This window comes from Thamnophis elegans, chromosome 12 (genome assembly GCF_009769535.1).
Source record: "Thamnophis elegans isolate rThaEle1 chromosome 12, rThaEle1.pri, whole genome shotgun sequence".
NCBI lineage: Eukaryota > Metazoa > Chordata > Lepidosauria > Squamata > Colubridae > Thamnophis > Thamnophis elegans.
In genome coordinates this window covers 41,167,590-41,185,633 of record NC_045552.1, presented here as the reverse complement: position 1 = coordinate 41,185,633, position 18,044 = coordinate 41,167,590, and the positions used below count along the sequence as shown (strand labels likewise).

Sequence of the window (18,044 nt, the reverse complement as noted above, 5' to 3'; positions counted from 1 at the left end):
CGTGGGACTTCAACTCCCAAAGTTCTCCAGCCAGCTTAAAGTTGCCAAGTTGGACAAACATTGCTGTGTAGATCATGGTTTTGAATAAACTACTTGTTTACCTGTGGTTTGACAGAGAGGGAGGCAGTATCTGCCACCACCACCCCCCTTGCTACACGGCACTGCTAAATATTTTGGCTTCGTGATGCTGGCCAAAGGGTCAACTTTGGAAGGACTCCCTGGAGAAGAGTCTAATGCTGGGAACGATTGAAGGCAAAAGGAGAAGGGACAACAGAGAAGGAGGTGGCTGGATGGAGTCACCGAAGCAGTCAGCATGAGCTTAAATGGACCCCAGAGGATGGTAGAGGACAGAAAGGCCTGGAGGAACGTTGTCCATGGGGTCGTGATGGGTCGGACACGACTTCGCAACTAACAACATAGGAAATATATTCTAATATATCCATAAAGGTTGGATCTTTCTTTGTTAAGCTTCCATCCATCAGGGGTCGCTAACTCCCAGCTATGGACCAGTACCAGTCCGTGGCCTGTTAGGAACTGGGCCACACAGCTGGAGGTCAGTGGTAGGTGGGTGGGTGATTAAAACTGAACCTATGCCCACCCCAATCCGTGGAAAAATTGTCTTCCACAAAATCAGTCCCTGTTGCCAAAGAGGTTGGGGAACCCTGCATTACTTCATATCCTTTGGCTTTGGAGAATACATTGGCCCCTTCTTCTCTGTAGAAATCCCTCAAGTACTGGAGGACTGCTATATCATATCATATATCATAATCTCACTATAAAAAAGATGTCGAGATTCTAGAAAAAGTGCAGAGAAGAGCAATGAGGATGATTAGGGGACTGGAGGCTAAAACATAGGAAGAACGGTTGCAGGAACTGGGCATGGCTAGTCTAATGAAGAGAAGGACCAGGGGAGACAGGATAGCAGTCTTCCAATAGTTGAGGGGCTGCCACAGAGAGAAGGGGGTCAAGATATTTTCCAAAGCACCTGAAGGGCAGACAAGGAATAATGGATGGAAACTGACCAAGGAGAGATTCAACCTGGAAATAAGGAAAGTTTTTCTGACAGTGAGAGCAATCAACCAATGGAACAGAAGTTGCTTCAGAAGTTGTGGGTGCTTCATCACTTGAAACTTTCAAGAAGAGATTGGACTGCTGTCTGTGAGAAAAGGGTGTGGGGTCTCCTGCTTGGTGGGGAGGTTTGGACTCAATGACCTATTCTGACCTCCAGCTCTGTTAATCTGTTAAATCTGTTAAATATCATAGCTCATATATCTCATATCATATATCATTGCATGCCATGCCATGCCATGCCATACCATAACATACCACACCATCATTCAATGATTTCCTTTTTCTGGATTCTTCTTCTTTTCTTCCCCTTGCACCACAGGCTGGTGAGAAAACGGCAACTTTCTCCAGCAGCCTGAAGCAAATAGGACTTCTGAAATTGAAGACCACAAATTGCCATGTCTCCCCCCCCCCGTCCCGTCCCCCATCCCGTCCCCCCATCCTAACCTTGAGTAAACTGTAAAACTGTGTCCAGGGCTGTTTTGCTGAACCTTTTTTTTCCCTGGAATAAGTTGAATTATGTGGGTTGAAGTAAACCTTAATGTTTGCAAACCACCCAGAATCACTTTGGTGAGCTGGAAGGTGTAGAAATTGGATAAATCAATAAAAATGAATAAAATAAATAGTTCCTTTGTGTTATAGCATGAGGTGGTCATGAAGTTCTTTCTTGCCTGGAAATATTTCTCCAGGTGCATTGAGCATTTCTCTCTCCCTCACACCTTCAGTTATAGACCCAGCAAGCACAATGCAGTCCTTGTAAAGCTCTTAGCTCTGGCTTTGATTGCCTCTTAAAGCAGCTGTGTTATCTCCAGCCCCCAAGATTACAGCTCAACAGAATTAATAGCTAATTATCTAGAGTCAATTTCTGATCAGGCCAGCTTTTGGTAAGAATTGTAGGCTTTTTGCCCTCAAGCTGCCACATTATCTTCAGTGTAAGGGCCGGGCTCTCAGACTGCTAAGAAGGATTTGGAAGTGATGCCAAATAGAGCAATCGGTCTTTATCAAAAGCAGACTGACTTCAGGGAATTAACCAAAATCAATTAAACAGACGGATTACCTCCCTCCAAGGTGCTTCATTTTAAAGTGAGTTATTTTGGAGCAACTAAAGTGGAAATCGGCTTGGGGAATTTTGGAGGCATGATCAATTGGACCCTGGAGATAAGAGCCACCGATTTATTTGGCAAATGTCAATCAGTCTATTTGGCGGGGAGGTTGTGGCTCAGGGGAAAAAATACAATATATTGAGTGCAAAAGTTCAACCTTCAGCTTCTCTGGGTGCAGCTCAGAAAGGTAATCTAGATCAGGAGTGGGCAACTGTGGCAACTTCGTGAACTGTGGACTTAGTTCTGCATAATTAAACTCTTCTTCCACGGTAAAACTTTTTACCGCCAAAAACGGGTGACTTGCTTCCAAAATGTGGCCGCACAATAGCAATAGCACTTAGACGTATATACCGCTTTCCAGTGCTTTACCCTCTCTAAGTGGTTTACAGAGTCAGTATTTTGCCCCTCGACAATCTGAGTCCCCATTTTACTGACCTCGGAAGGATGGAAGGCTGAGTCAACTCTGAGCCAGTGGGGATTGAACTAGAATTAGCCTGCAATACTGCCTTCTAACCACTGCACCCCCACAGCTCTTTTTAACCCTGGTTAGGCTTCGGGGGCTGAAAAAAATGAGTTTAGAAATTCAAATGCCATTTGCCAATGTTTCTGCTTGCGTTGGCATCCTTCAGTCTCAAAAGACGATGGTGTCGTGCTCTGGAAAGAGATCAAAGCTGGAGTGTCCTCTCCAAAGCACGAGGCCTGGGTAGAATAATATGGAGGATAGATAGATTGTTACCCAAGCAGCAGATGCCCCCTCTCCACATCGCTGAAATAGTCCAATGGAACGGCAGAGCCGTTACGATTGTTCCAGTTGCGTTGCAGGAGTTACCAGAATGTGATTGTACACAGTCACAAACTGCTTCCGGGATTTTGCCTGGAGGTTGACTCCTGAAGCCTTTTCCAGTAGTGGATAGAGCCACAAAGCAGTGGAGGTTTGTAATCAGAGTTTCCCTTCTCCTAGAAGATGGTTATGTTGCTTTATCTGCCGTTGGGGCATAAAACCCTCTTCTGCCTTCAAAACCGTTGACCGTCTTCTCCTGTAACTCTGGAAAGGGGCCCTTACGAGGTGCTCCCAGCCGGGCCAGCTGGACCAAGGTTTTTTAAGGAGGTGTTACTCCTCCATCACTCACCCTTTGTCCTGGCTTGTGACAGGCAGAGCCTGGCTTCCCAAACGTTGGGCCCAGGATGGTGGGTTTCTGCTAAGCCCCAAAGATTCATCTCATCCAGTGTTTCCCCTATTTGGTGACTTTATTTCTTTATATATTTATATATTTATTCATTTTTATTTTCATTAATAAAGTTTTTATTATTTTTACAAATAGTTCTAGACAGTGAACATATCCAACCCACATTCCTTCTATTTTCCCCACAACAGCCCTAGGAGATGGATTGGGGTAATAAAGATGGCCCAAGCTCACCCAGCTTGCTTTCGTGACTTAAGGTGGGACCAGAACGCAGAGTCTCCCGGGTTTTGGTCCTGAGTTTTAACCACTATATCAAATTTTATGGAGGCTGGGGGATTCTGGGAGTTGAATTCCAGTGTCTTAAAGTTACCAAGTTTGAGAAACATGAAAAGTCCACCAACTGAGTGTGGATTTGAACCCAGGTTTGAAGACCTGATAAATCAATTCCTCGATTTATTACTCTGCCTTCATTCTGAAATTCACAAGGCTTGACCCTGATCCTTTATCCACTTCAATTGTTGATCCCTAACATTGTCACAGAGAGGGATGCGGTGGCTCAGTGGCTAAGACGCTGAGCTGGTCGATCAGAAAGATCGGCAGTTCGGCGGTTTGAATCCCTAGCGCTGCCTAACGGAGTGAGCTCCTGTTACTTACTTGTCCCAGCTTCTGCCAACCTAGGAGTTCAAAAGCTCGTAAAAAATGCAAGTAGAAAAATAGGAACCACCTTTGGTGGGAAGGTAGCAGCGTTCCGTGCGCCTTCAAACATTTAGTCATGCCGGCCATATGACCATGGAGACGTCTTCAGACAGCGCTGGCTCTTCAGCTTTGAAACAGAGATGAGCACCACCCCCTAGAGTTGGGAACGACTAGCACATATGTGCAAGGGGAACCTTTACCTTTACCTTTTACCACTGTCAGGTTACTGAAAATGACAATTTATCTTTTCCAGCCAAGACGGGCTTTAAATGTTCATCTTAGAGCGTGCAATTTTACATCTTTGTCCCGTATTTACCAGGTCAACAGGCTGCAGATTTGTGTGGTCTTCCATTGATCCAAGTTGCTTTGTTTGTGATCAAACAGAAGAGAAATTACATGAAGGCTACACATCCTGTGGTCTGAACTAGTCAAACAGACTCCACCTATAGAGCTCAAACAGTATCCAAATATTTGAACTGCCGTTCTGAGATGCAGCCTTGTTATAGAATCCAACATTTATTACAGAAAGTTAAATAAGCAGTTCCTTTTCCTAAATAAATTAGATCTGTAGTGCTTGGAGAAGGAATAGTGTTGCTATTCCTTATATCTTGAGTGGCAGGGCCCAGCTAATCTTACCTGTGCCCACACGGAGGTAAACAAAGTCAGATTTTGAATACCATTTTACATATACATACTTTGCTTATTCTTCTAAACTTTATATTCAGCCTATTCCATTTAAAATGTTCAAAAAATCTGATTATTCATTATTTGGATAGAATAGAGCTGGAAAGGACATTGGAGATCTCTAGTCCAGCCCCCTGCTCAAGCAGGAGAACCTATACCATCTCAGAAAAGTGACTGTCCACTCTCTTCTTTAAAAAAATCTATTTACTAGATTTTTATATTAAAATTTATTTACTTGTTATATTTTTCTGCCTTTCTAAAACTATGGAAGAATCAAGCCTTTAAGAATGATGTTCAAAGCTAATTGCAGTAAGTTCCAAATTTAAAATAATCTGCCAGGTGCAGCAAACATAACCCAATCTTGTAAAACACGTTGAACTCAATGAGAGTTTAGTCCCCAGCCTTTTTAGGGAGCCTGCCAATCAGAAAGGCCGGCAGTTTCGTGGTTCGAATCTCTAGCGCCGCGTGACTGAGTGAGCTCCCGTTACTTGTCCCAGCTTCTGCCAACCTAGCAGTTCGAAAGCACGTAAAAAATGCAAATAGAAAAATAGGAACCACCTTTGGTGGGAAGGTAACAGTGTTCCATGCGCCTTCAGCTTTTAGTCATGCCAGCGACATGACCACAGAGACATCTTCAGACAGTGCTGGCTCTTCGGCTTTGAAACAGAGATGAGCACCGTCCCCTAGAGTTGGGAATGAATAGCACATATGTGCGAGGAGAACCTTTACCTTATGATTATTGTCTAATAAATCATAATGACCCGCAGGTCACATAGAAGGGAGGTTTCTTGCAAGCTTTCCAGTTGGGAGACTTGTGAAATCAGACAATCAAAGCATTCATAAAAATGAGGTTGTTTCTGGATATTGGCCAAGTTTTGGCCTTGCAAGGGGGGGCAGGAAGTGGGTGGAAAATTGCAGGTGGGACGGAAAAGCTGTTTGTTGCAATAACCACACAGGCTTCTTTGTTAATTTATGCCAGCTCAGCAGTCCTGCCTTTCCATATGTCCTCACCTGGTCTCATTCTGGTATTGCATGTTTTTGGAGGGGGGGGGATTAATCTGCAGTTGCAGCTTGAAAAGAAAATGCTGCACAGATGAGACCTCTGTTGGGGCTATAGGGATTTTGTCACAATTATTGATTATCAGATCTTTTTAAAATCTATCTATACCATTTTATGTAGAGCAGGGGTGTCTCACCTTGGTGATTTTAAGACCTGTGGATTTCAACTCCCAGAAGTGTTCTAATACTTGAAGGGCTGCCACAAAGAAGAAGGGGTCAAACCTATTCTCCAAAGCACCTGAAGGCAGAAGAAGAATTGACTAACCACCTCCCCACGGTCTGCTGGACATACATTGTCTACGCGGGATTTCTGAAAGAAATGAAAAAAAGGTTAAAAGAAGGACTAGGGGAGTTATGATAGCCATGTTCCGATATCTCAGGGGCTGCCCCAAAGAAGGGGGAGTCAAGTTATTCTCCAAAGCACCTGAGGGTAGGACAAGAAGCAATGGGTAGAACCTAACCAAGGAGAGAAGCAACCTAGAACTAAGGAGAAATTTGCTGACAGTTAGAACAATTAACCGATGGAGCGGCTTGCCTCCAGAAGTTGTGGGTGCTCCATCACTGGAGGTTTTTAGGAAGAGATTGGACAACCATTTATTTGCAGTGGTACATGGTCTCCTCTCTCCTGCTTGTGCAGATGGGTGGACTAGAACAGTGGTCTCCAACCTTGGCAACTTTAAGACCTGTGGACTTCAACTCCCAGAGTTGAAGTCCACAAGTCTTAAAGTTGCCAAGGTTGGAGACTGCTGGACTAGAAGATCTCCAAGCTCCATTCCAACTCTGATATTCAGAATTCTCCAGCCAGTATGCTGGCTGCGGAATTCTGGGAGCTGAAGTCCACAGCTCTTAAAGTGCCGAGGTTGGACATCCCTGATATAGAATATAGAAATAATTTGTAAAATACTTCTCTATTTTTATGTGCTAATTGGCCTGAGATGTTAGATTTCAACATAATTTGCTTTTCAATGTATACTAGGAAATCAGAGGTAGTCCTCAATGTATGACCACAATTGAACCCAAAATCTCTAATACTAAGCAGGACAGTTGTTAAGTGAATTTTGCCCCATTTTCAGATGCACAACTGGCTCATATTTATGATGGTTGCAGTGTCCTTGGGTTATGTGATCCCCTTTTGCGACCTTCTGATATGCAAAGTCAATGGGGAAGCCAGATTCATTTCACAGTTGTGTTACCAGTTTAACAACTTCAGGGATTCACTTAATAACTGTGGCAAGAAAGGTCATAAAATGGGGCAAAATTCACTTAAGAACTGTCTTGTTTAGCAACAGAAAATTTTGGTTCCATTGTGGTCCTACATAGCAGACTACCTGTACACTTTTTTGACATTCATAGTGGAAGTGGGGAATATGAGCTGTCCAGGGTCCTTTTGAACAGGTGGGGGGAAAGGGGGATCTTGGAGTCTTAGTGGACAATCAGCTAAATATGAGCCAGCAAGCCAAGGGAATCCTAAATTGCATTAACAGAGGGATACAATCAAGATCAAGGGAGGTACTAATACAACTCTATAAAGCCCTAGTAAGACCACACTTAGAGTACTGCATCCAGTTTTGGTCACCACATTATAAAAAAGATCCCGAGACTCTAAAAACAGTGCAGAGAAGAGCAACCAAGATGATTAGGGGACTGGAGACCAAAACATACGAAGAACAGTTACATGAACTGAAGAGAAGGACCAGGGGAGACATGATAGCAGCCTTCCAATATTTGAGGGGCTGCCACAGAGAGGAGGGGGTCAAGCTATTTTCCAAAGCACCAGAAGGCCAGGCAAGGAACAATGGGTGGAAACTAATCAAGGATAGATTCAACCTGGAATTAAGGAGAAAAAATTTAACTGTGAGAGCAATTAATCAGTGGTATGTAAGATGCCTTCAGAAGTTGTGGGAGCTTCATCACTGGAGGCTTTCAAGAAGAGACTGGACTGCCATCTGTCAGAAATGGTGTAGGCTCTCCTGCTTGTATAGTATAATATAGTCTTTATTGTCATTGTACAAAATAAATACAACGAAATTGGGGGGGGGGGTGGACTAGATTATTTACAAGGTCCCTTCCAACTCTGTTAATCTGTATCTGAAATAGATTCTGGCAACCAATTTTTTAAAAAGATATTGCCACCAAAATTTTATTTCTTTCCACTTGTCTCCTAGGAGCCTCTGTTAGAGAATATGCTTTCTTTCTTTCATGCTTGCTTGCTTACTTGCACTGCCTGGCAAGCAAATATTTTCTTTGAACTCTTCATGGCTCCTTTCAAGAGAATAATAGCTTTTAAATATCCCTTTCTTTTCTTCTTCTTCTTCTTCTTCTTCTTCTTCTTCTTCCAAAGACTGATATAAAACATGCAGCCAGCTGGGTCTTTCTCATGGAGTTGATTTGTGTGATCAACAGAGAGGGTGAAACAAGAACAAAGAGGAGACCTTGATTTATTTTATTAAGGATATTTTATTTTATTTTAGATTTTTGTTAGACCTTAGCACTTGTTTTACTCCTCCTGGAGTGGTTGCATAAACAGCCCTAGAGAGCTACTTTTGAGGCATCTGGCAGGCAGAGGTTGATAAGGGCCTGGTCCATTGGAGAACCCCTTCAAGAAAACAAAAATCTTCCTGTATTAACATATTAAAAACTTTTCCTGCAAGATTTCCAGCTAATCTTACAGAGTCAAGCAAAGAAGAAACTGCTTCCAATGGTTTTTTTTCCTGTCTCCCATCAATAAAGGAGGCTTTTTGGGACAGATGTAGAAAAGGATATACGATGCGCATGGGGGTGACCAAGATCTTGTGGTTTTGTTTTTTTGTCACTTCTGATCTGTAGACAAGCACCTGAAAATTCGAAAATTTTTGGGACGTTCCAAGGTCAGAACTTGTTCAGCTCTCCAATGGTGCCTGTTCTGACTGAGGATTCCCAAGAGCATGAAGCAAACACCTCATCCCAACAAAAAACCCTTTTATTAATTTGCTGTGCATTCTGCTCATTCAAGTCCAGCAAAGTCTTTCAAGGGAGGATTTACAGTCACAGACCTTATCTGCCTTGGAGAGCTGCCAGACCGATATCTGCAAAACTTGGCAGGGAGTCTCAAAGAATCACAAAGCAATTGTCTCCTGCAAACTCCACTCCCCTTTTGCTCCTCTTTTATTTCCTCTGGGAGGGACCATTCATTATCCACTTGTGGCCTTATTCCCAAGTCAACCCCTGTTCTTTAGCTGTTCCCTTCAACTGGCAACTCTGCACATGCGCACACTGGGAACAGTCTCCAGCTGTTCGTCTGCCTCACATATGTCTGACTCTGAAGACAGCTGATAACTGTTGGACGCCCCTGGCTCCCTCTCTGCCTCCGACACAGAGCCCTCATCAGAGCCTTCCCCAGACTCCAGGACTGGCCCAGGTTCCTCCCCAACCTCCTCACTGTCCGAATCTGCTGTCAGTTCTGCTGGCCACTGGCGGGCCACAACAGTGCTTTTGCAGGTAGTCCTTGACGTACAAACAAAATTCAGACCCAGATTTTCACTGCTAAGCAAGACAGTAGTTTAGTGTGTTTTGCCCCATTTTATGCCCTTTCTTATCACGGTTGTTAAGTAAAGTACTGCCCTTGTTAAGTTAGTAACACAGTTGTTAAGTGAATCTGGCTTCCCCATTGACTTTGCTTGTCAGACGGTCGCAAAAGGGGGTTGTATGACCCCCCCCCCAGGATATGCAACTGTCATAAATATGAGTCAGTTATTAAGCATCTAAATCACATGACCATGGAGATGCTGCAATAGTCATAAGTTGCTTTTTTGAGTGCCGTTGTATCTTCTAATGGTCACTAAATGGACTGTTGTAAGTCAAGGATTTACGAGTATTGTCTCAGTCCAAAGAGTCTTCAATCTTGACAGATAAATGTGTTTTTTCCCTTAGCACTGCATCTATTTGCAGTACTATGTTCCCCTGAAAATAAGACAGGGTCTTATTTTCTTTTGACTCCTGAAATTAGTGCTTGGCCTTATTTTCGGGGAGGCCTTGTTATTTTTGAGGTGCAGGAGGCGGCGAGCATAGTCACCTCATGGCTGCTGTCGTGTTGCAATATTTTTTTGAGGGGGAGCTTATTTTCGGGGAAGGGCTTATTTTAGCGCATGCGCTCAAAAGCCCATTTGGGCTTATTATCCAAGGAGGACTTATTTTCAGGGAAACAGGGTAAGTCAGACTGCCCATTCTCCCAAAGACTTGAGGGTGGAAATAAAGAATATCTTAACAGGAAAGATCAAAATGTATGCAAATGTGGCCTGCAAAATTTAAAATGCCTTCTCTTTGCCCAGTGGTTATTTATTAACTATAAGAACAAAGCTGGCGTGCTTGGCAGCCAGCTTCATGTCAAGTTCAACAAAGCCAGAGGATTGGCACAGATGGGTGCTGAAAAAGGATGAAAACCATTTCGGCTTTAACAGCTGGACTTAATATTTCCCAAAACATGGAAGCCCAAACTTTTCTGGTTTTCTTCTTCCTGACATATCATGGCAGGTTCCCAGGGCAGCCTGCATCCAACCTGGCAAAGGAGGAAAAAAATCTTAATGGGACCTTTTTCTACTAAGAATTTATTTTTCTCCCTTTCGATCGTGTCTGATTCTCAGAGACTGCCTAGCCAAGTCCCTGCCATTCGCTTGGCAAGGCTTTTCAGAAGCGGTTTGCCATTACCCCCTTCCTAGGATGGAGAGAGAGGGGCTGGCCCAAGGTTACCCATCTGGCTTCATGCCCACCCAGGACTAGAAGGCACAGTCTCCCGGTTTCTAGTCTGATGCATTAACCACTACGCTAAACTGGTATAATACCATAGTTCGACCATAGTTTAAACATCAGCACACAAATTGCACAAAGGGGAAATACATGCATGATGTGCAAGATATACAAATAGTTTTAAAGGTGTTGCTTTGTTCTTCTGCTTCATGGCTAAGCAAGGCAACGAGGGAGATAGGGAGATAGATAGATAGGTAAGTAGGTAGGTAGGTAGGTAGGTAGGTAGGTAGGTAGGTAGGTAGGTAAGTAGGTAGGTAGACAGACAGACGATAGATGATAATAGACAGACAGGCAGGCAGGCAGGCAGTAGATAAATGATAGATAGATAGATAGATAGATAGATAGATAGATAGATAGATAGATAGATAGATAGATTGATAGATAGATAGATAGATAGATAGATAGATAGATAGATAGATAGATAGATAGATAGATAGATAGATAGATAAGGTAGGTAGGTAGGTAGGTAGGTAGGTAGGTAGGCAGGCAGGCAGGCAGGCAGGCAGGCAGACAGACAATAGGTAGGTAGGTAGGTAGGTAGGTAGGTAGGTAGGTAGGTAGGTAGGCAGGCAGGCAGGCAGGCAGGCAGGCAGGCAGGCAGGCAGGCAGACAGACAGACAGACAGACAATAAATAGGTAGGTAAGTAGGTAGGTAGGTAGGTAGGAAGGAAGGAAGGAAGGAAGGAAGGAAGGATGATAGATAGATCATTTTTGGTGCGCAGAGTGCTGCTGAAGGCCATGAAGGGCAAAATTGAGGCATTGGGGAGAACCGTGTGTCCCCCACCCCCCGTGCTCCATTTTGACTGGCAAAGTGCTACAGGAGGCCGTTCGGGCCAAAAATGGGACAGAGCCCCCCCCCCCCCCACTGCACCCTGATTTGGTCGGCAGGATGCCGCAGGAGGCATCTGTCTCATTTCCTCCCCACACACGCCCCCTCACCAGCCCATGGAGGGAGAACTACAATGCTGATCCGCTTGAAGAAATCCAGTTTGACACCCCTGACATATATATATCCTCTCCACGATGATCTCTTCCTAGACCACTCCTTTAACACATCCAACGCTGCCCCCATCACCATCGTAACTGAATCCGTCCATCTTGTTGCTAGTCATCCTTGTATCTTTCCTTCCACCCTTTCCTGCATTAGGTCCTTCTACTGTGTCAACCCAGAGTTCTCCCTCAAGAAGCCAACAGCCAGTCTAAAATTATCCTACTTCCAGACTGGCCATTGGTGTCTTGAGGGAGAACTCTTGAGGGAGATCTCAAGAGTTGATCTCTTTGATGACCCATTCGTTTCTTTTCTTGGCTGTTCGCAATCTTCTCAGGAGTCTTCTCCAACCCCAAAGTTCAAAGCTCTGAATATGTCTATGGAGATTCTCAGTCATCCAGGTCATGGTTGTCCCAAATTGAAGAAGCTTCTTGGATGAGAAGTGAAACATCTTCCAGGAAAAACAAAGAAAGTCCAGTTGCCTTTTGAAAAAGCACCTTTGGGACCAAGCTGCCAATACTCTTCCTGTCCTAACTTTTGCTTCTATAGAATGGCTTGCATGAGTCTGATGTTTTTGTAAGTATAGACCAGTGTTTCTCAACCTTGGCAACTTGAAGATGTCCGGAATTCAACTCCCAGAATTCCCCAGCCAGCGAATGCTGGCTGGGGAATTCTGGGAGTTGAAGTCCGAACATCTTCAAGTTGCCAAGGTTGAGAAACACTGGTATAGACACATACGTAAAGGTAAAGGAGCCCCTCGCATATATGAGCTGGTCATTCCCAACACTAGTGGGCAGTGCTCATCTCCATTTCAATGCCGAAGAGCCATCACTGTCTGAAAACGTCCCCGTGGTCATGTGGCCAGCATGACTAAACGCCGAAGACACACAGAACGCTGTTACTTTCCCCTACCAAAGGTGGTTCCTATTTTTCTACTTGCATTTTTACGTGCTTTCAAAATGCTAGGTGGGCAGAAGCTGGGACAAGTAATGGGAGCTCACTCTGTTACACGGCGCTTGGGATTCGAACCGCCGAACTCCCAACCTTTCTGATCGACAAGCTCAGTGTCTTAGCCACTGAACCACTGTCATCTATAGAAATATAGACAACCGTATATATCCTTGCCTGTATCTTTATCTCTCTCTTTGTGTGTGCACAGGCGCAGGGAGGGAGGGGGAGGGAGGGGAAAGGAGGGGAGAGAGAGAGGTGGGGGGAGAGAGAGAGTGCAGTCTGGAAATTCCAGACTTTATTAGAGTCAGGAATGCTGTAGAATTCAATGGAATGTGAAAGCATTAAATTCTTAAGACTTGGGCTTCCTCAGTAACTGTTATATTTATAATCCATTGTTGGAAATCAGTGTTAACAGGGTTGCAAGACAGGATAAACATAATATGAAGCGTAATGTTCCAGTTAGAGAGAAGTGAATCTGTTACAGGTTTATTATTCCAAGGCTGAGTGGAGTTCAGTTCTCAGAAAGTAGTTTTACTGATTTACTTATCCTGACTTCCTAACATAAAATCATTGAAGTGGCCTTATGTTCAGTCAGTCTGGCATATCAGGAAGTCAGAGGTGGGTTCCTACCAGTTCGCACCTATTCGGTAGAACCGGTTTGTCAAATCTACTGAACCGGTTAGAAGAGGTTCCACCAGTGGACCCGGAAAGCAGGCCACATCTACAGAAGAGGTTCCAAAATTTTTTGAAACCACCACTGGTGGGTGTGTAATGTCCCGCAGTTATCTACGCATTAATAATGATCTAGTAATATTTCCTTATACATTTTAGGGACCTTTCCTTACATAATTGGTGTTTTCTTTCATACTTTTGGATTTCTAATTTCTGTTTCCGTTAGTTGACAATTGCTAAAACCAATCCCACGTGAAAAAGTTTTCAAAGCCTTCTTGAGTTTAACTGTCAATTTATTTATTCCTGCACATTGTAATATTTATTCATTTACATATCTCTGTTTTTCCACTGTTGTGGAAACACAATTCCAGCAGCTGCTAACATGTGTAAAATTAAATATATATTATACTTCCTTTCAAATAGCCAACAAAATATTTCTGGTTTTAATTCCATATCTTGCTTTACGATTGCTTCTAACCACTAACTTCTGAATAGCTACTTGGACCGACCTAAGTACTAATTCATAATTTCATATCCGGTCACATGGGCGGCAAGCCACTCACATCCGGTCACATGGGCAGCAAGCCACTCCCATCCGGTCACATGGGTGGCAAGCCACTCCCACAAAGGAGGCCACACTCACAGAGTAGGTTCCAACAATTTTTGAAACCCACCACTGCAGGAAGTGCTCCTGTTTATAAGATGATTCTATTCTACAATTCTGAATATTGTCATTTGAGGCTCTCTCAATGGGATTTGATATCTAAGTACTGTAGGTTAGTAAAAATTCAGAGAATTAATGTGAATTCGACAGTCATGATCTTTCCACATAATCTATCACCCCCAGGATAAAATCAGAAGAACTATACAAAGCCTCTATTTAGATCTCTGAAGGAGTTTGGGATCTAAATCAAGTAGTGTATTTTTGGAGTATAAGACACACCTTAGTTTTTGGGGAGGAAAATAGGGGGGGGGATTCTGCCTACCAGAATTTGCCTTTTGAAAAAGCACCTTTGGGACCAAGCTGCCAATACTCTTCCTGTCCTGTACCCTCAAAGTCTAACTTTTGCTTCCGTAGAATAGCTTGCATGATTCTAATGTTTGTAAGTATAGATACATATGTGCTAGTCGTTCCTGACACTAGGAGGTGGTGCTCATCTCTGTTTCAAAGCCGAAGAGCCAGCATTGTCTGAAGATGTCTCCGTGGTCATGTGGCTGGCATGACTAAACACCAAAGGCGCATGGAACACTATTACCTTCCCACCAAAGGTGGTCCTTATTTTTCTACTTGCATTTTTACATTCTTTCGAACTGCTAGGTTGGCAGAAGCTGGAACTAGTAATGGGAGCTCACTCCATTATGCTGTGCTAGGGATTTGAACCGCTGAACTGCTGACCTTTTGATTGACAAGCTCAGCATCTTAGCCACTGAGCCACCGCCATCCCTCCTTAATTATATTAAGACAGTGTAAATGTCAGGGTTGCAGTCATCTTTTCTTTTGGATCTTTGGCCTGCCATACTTTCTATTATTCTACTAGGCATTTTCTATTGTGGGAAAATGAGAACGGGGATTGTACGGAGTTAGATGCTATGTAGCCATTACACAATTCTTTCTAGAAAGCCAAGGTCGTCCTTTGTCTTTGCACCTCTGCACCTGATCGGATCTGGATGGGTGGCCCTGCCAGCATGGCAGTGGAAGATTGAACCATGTGATGGACTTATGGGTGTGGGGGCAGGATTTTGAACTTTCAACTGGATTGGGAAAACCGGGAAGCTTTCTGATTCAGGTTTCCCCAGATGTGCCAACATGGCTCTCTCAATAAATTGGAACTTTGAGGAATCCTCTGCCTTGGACTCTGATTTACTTTTGGATGCTGACCCTGACATTTACCTGAATCTCCATTAAAAAACTTCACCAGCTACCCCAACCTTCGGGGTGCTGTCCGGGATCCTGAGCCCCAGCGCTGAGCTGAACCTAGGTGGTGTAAAGACTTGGGGAAGATGACATTAAACCCTGTGCTAAAAACATCTTCTGCCCCCTCCCCTTTTTTTCTTAACCATTCTCGTTCAGTTTGGTGGGGGAATGAACAGAAACGGCAACTTTCTCTTCTTTAACCCAGAGAAGAAAACTTCAGAGAGTTTTCACAACTGTCAGGCAAGGAGACCAAGGCTGTAGGTGGTCAGCATCCTGTTTTCTAGCATGCAGAAGCCTCTTTCTCTGCAGGAAGTCCACATCTGGGGAATTCAATGACAGGTCTCCACTCCCTAGGAAGGGATATCTCTGCTCTTCCATGAAGAGATCTTTCATTTATGATTAGTGAGCACACAGAATATTGCTTGCTTGAGTTCAGGCACAGGTAAATATTCCCAGTTTACACAGGTGATTGCCATATGTTGTCTTTATATAAAAGATTATCTCAAGTACATTCATTTTTCTCCCTCTCTCTTTATCTTCTTTCCTTCCTTCCTTCCTTCCTTTTCTCTATTCTTCTTCCTTCCTCCCCTTCTTTTAATTTTTCCTTCCTTCCTTCTTTTCTTCCTCCCCCCCCTCCTTCCTTCCTTCTTCTTTCTTCCCCCCTTCCCATCTTCTGCAGGCATGAGAAAACTGGACCGGCAGACTTCTTTGACCAAAGGCAACTGATACCAGAATGTTCTCCAATGTGCTACTGCAAAGCATTAAAGCTCACCATTGAGCGAGCCATTTGGACCACTCATGCAAATGGCTCATACTTTCCCCCTTCCCCCTTCCACCCAGACCGAAAGGAGTAGGAAGACTTTTGTGGAGAAGCATCTTCATCGTTCCATCAACCAGCTCTAAGAGTGTCCAGTTGGGTCTGGTCAGATTCATGCTTCGCAGCACCAACCGGACCCACCAAAAGGTCCTTCTGCCAGGCAGCTTGGCCAGGATCCTTGTCCCTCCTTGTCCCATCAGACAGCTTCAGTGTTGATGACCAGCTCACTGTTCTAGTTGTACACCTGAAGTGCCGGCCTTTGGACTTGAGTTGTGGGACATTGAGGAGAAGAAGATGCTGGACCTCAGTTTTCTGACCGAGGAAGAGTACGGCAAGCTGCTGAAAGTGCTGCAGAGGGATGCAGAGCTCAAGAAAAAGGACAGTGATCGGATCAGGTAGGAGGAACTTCCTGGCAGTGATCAAACTATTCATCTGTGCAGAGATAGTACAAGATTCTGTGTCCCGGATGGTAGCAGAAGAGTGATGTCTGCTTTTGAGAAACCAGAGAATTTCTTCTTCCCCCTAGACCAGCAGTCACCAACTGGTGGTCCATGAGAAAATTTTGGAGAAAATTATTTGCATTTTTTTATATTGCACGAAATCAGGGGTCCTCAAACTATGGCCTCTGGGCTTGATATGTGCAATAAACATTTGTGTTGCTGCAGAGAGTCTTCCCCTTCAGGGTCTTTTTGTGTAGGTCGGAGGGAGGCAGAAATTCTGAATTGTGGTCTCTGCTTCAGCCGCCTGGTGTGGGGTTTTGGTCAAAGGCTGGAGGGAAGTGCTGCTCGTGGCATTCATTCATTCATTTTATTCATTTATTTGGTTTGTATGCCGCCCTATTCCCGAGAGACTCAGGGCGGCTAACAATAAAAAGGGAAGGGGATACAAAAAAATAAAAATAAAAAACAGCAATTTAAAATTCAACAACAGTCGTACCTCGAGTGGGGCTGGATAATTCAACAGCCCCAGGCTTGCCGGAACAGCCAGGTCTTAGTTGCTTTGCGAAAGGCCGGAAGGGTAGTGAGGATCCGGATCTCCATGGGGAGATTGTTCCATAGGGCCGGAGCAGCCACAGAGAAGGCCCTCCCCCGAGTCAGAGGGCCTTGTTCCACTGGGATCATGGCCTGGAACTGGCTGACCATCTCAGCCCACTGAGCCTCCAGGCGCTGGTACCTGGCCTTGCACTCCCACAGGTCTTCTCTCTGCTTGGAAAGCCTATGCTCACAATCCTCATGAGATGCTTCTGCTGAGCCTCCTTCTTGGCTAGATCCAATTTGAGCTGAGCAAACTATTTTGCCAAATCTTTCTCATGGTGGCTGCTTAGCTCCAACAACTGCTTCCTGTTGGGGCCCTAAGGAGCCCAGGCGGGCAGGTGAGGAGTGGCTGGGAGGGGAGATGCAAGTAGAGGTTCGGCAAGTCTGCTCTTGATGTGAGTGACATGGAGTTGGCCATGCCCATCCAGTCACATGACCAGCTAGCCACGCCCACCCAGCCTGTCATTAGGCAGATCATATTAGTGGTCCGTGGGATTTAAAATTATGAATTTAGTGGTCTCTGAGATCCGAAAGGTTTGGGGACTCCGGCCCTAGATTAGTATTTGTCAACTTTCAGATGGATGGAGTCCAACTCCCAGAATTCCCCAGCCAGCCATGATTTCGGGCTTACAGTTCTTTCTATAAGGTAAAGTTTTGCAATTTGTGTCTTTGGCACATTTTCAATGAAAGACGCTTAAGAGATCCAATGTTCATCTATATGTTCATTCAATGCCAAGCCGGGGTACATGCTTTTCCTTTCCCTGGTTTTTTTTTTTTGCTCTCCCCTTCTGCTTAGGCGGTTGCAGGGTTCGCTGAAGGATGAAAAAAAGAAGAAGTTTGTGACAGGCGAATGGTTCCACGAAGCGAAGGCCCAGCGTTTCCGAGAAGATTTGGAAGGCTCCGATCTCCTGCGAGCTTCAATTAGGAAAAAAAACAGCAATTCTGACGGTGAGCACAGAAGCCTTATGATGGCTAGGTTAACATTCAAATCACACTCTACCATCCTCTGGAGTCCATTCAAGCTCAAGCTGATTGCTTCAGTGACTCCATCCGTTCCCAGCATGAGGTTCTTCTTCAGGGAGTCCTTCCTT

General features: G+C 44.4%; 1 protein-coding gene across 2 annotated transcripts in view; it reads left to right on the top strand.

The window, feature by feature from the left end:
- The window catches only part of LOC116515690 (synaptotagmin-like protein 2), a 62,440-nt gene that overhangs the window by 6,842 nt on the left and 37,554 nt on the right, over positions 1 to 18,044 (top strand). For both annotated transcript variants that reach the window (XM_032227855.1, XM_032227854.1), the window contains exons 2-3: positions 15,782 to 16,314; positions 17,750 to 17,901. In XM_032227855.1, the coding sequence (XP_032083746.1) occupies positions 16,214 to 16,314; positions 17,750 to 17,901 (253 nt within the window). In that variant the 5' untranslated portion in view covers positions 15,782 to 16,213. The remainder of the gene's footprint in view (positions 1 to 15,781; positions 16,315 to 17,749; positions 17,902 to 18,044) is intronic.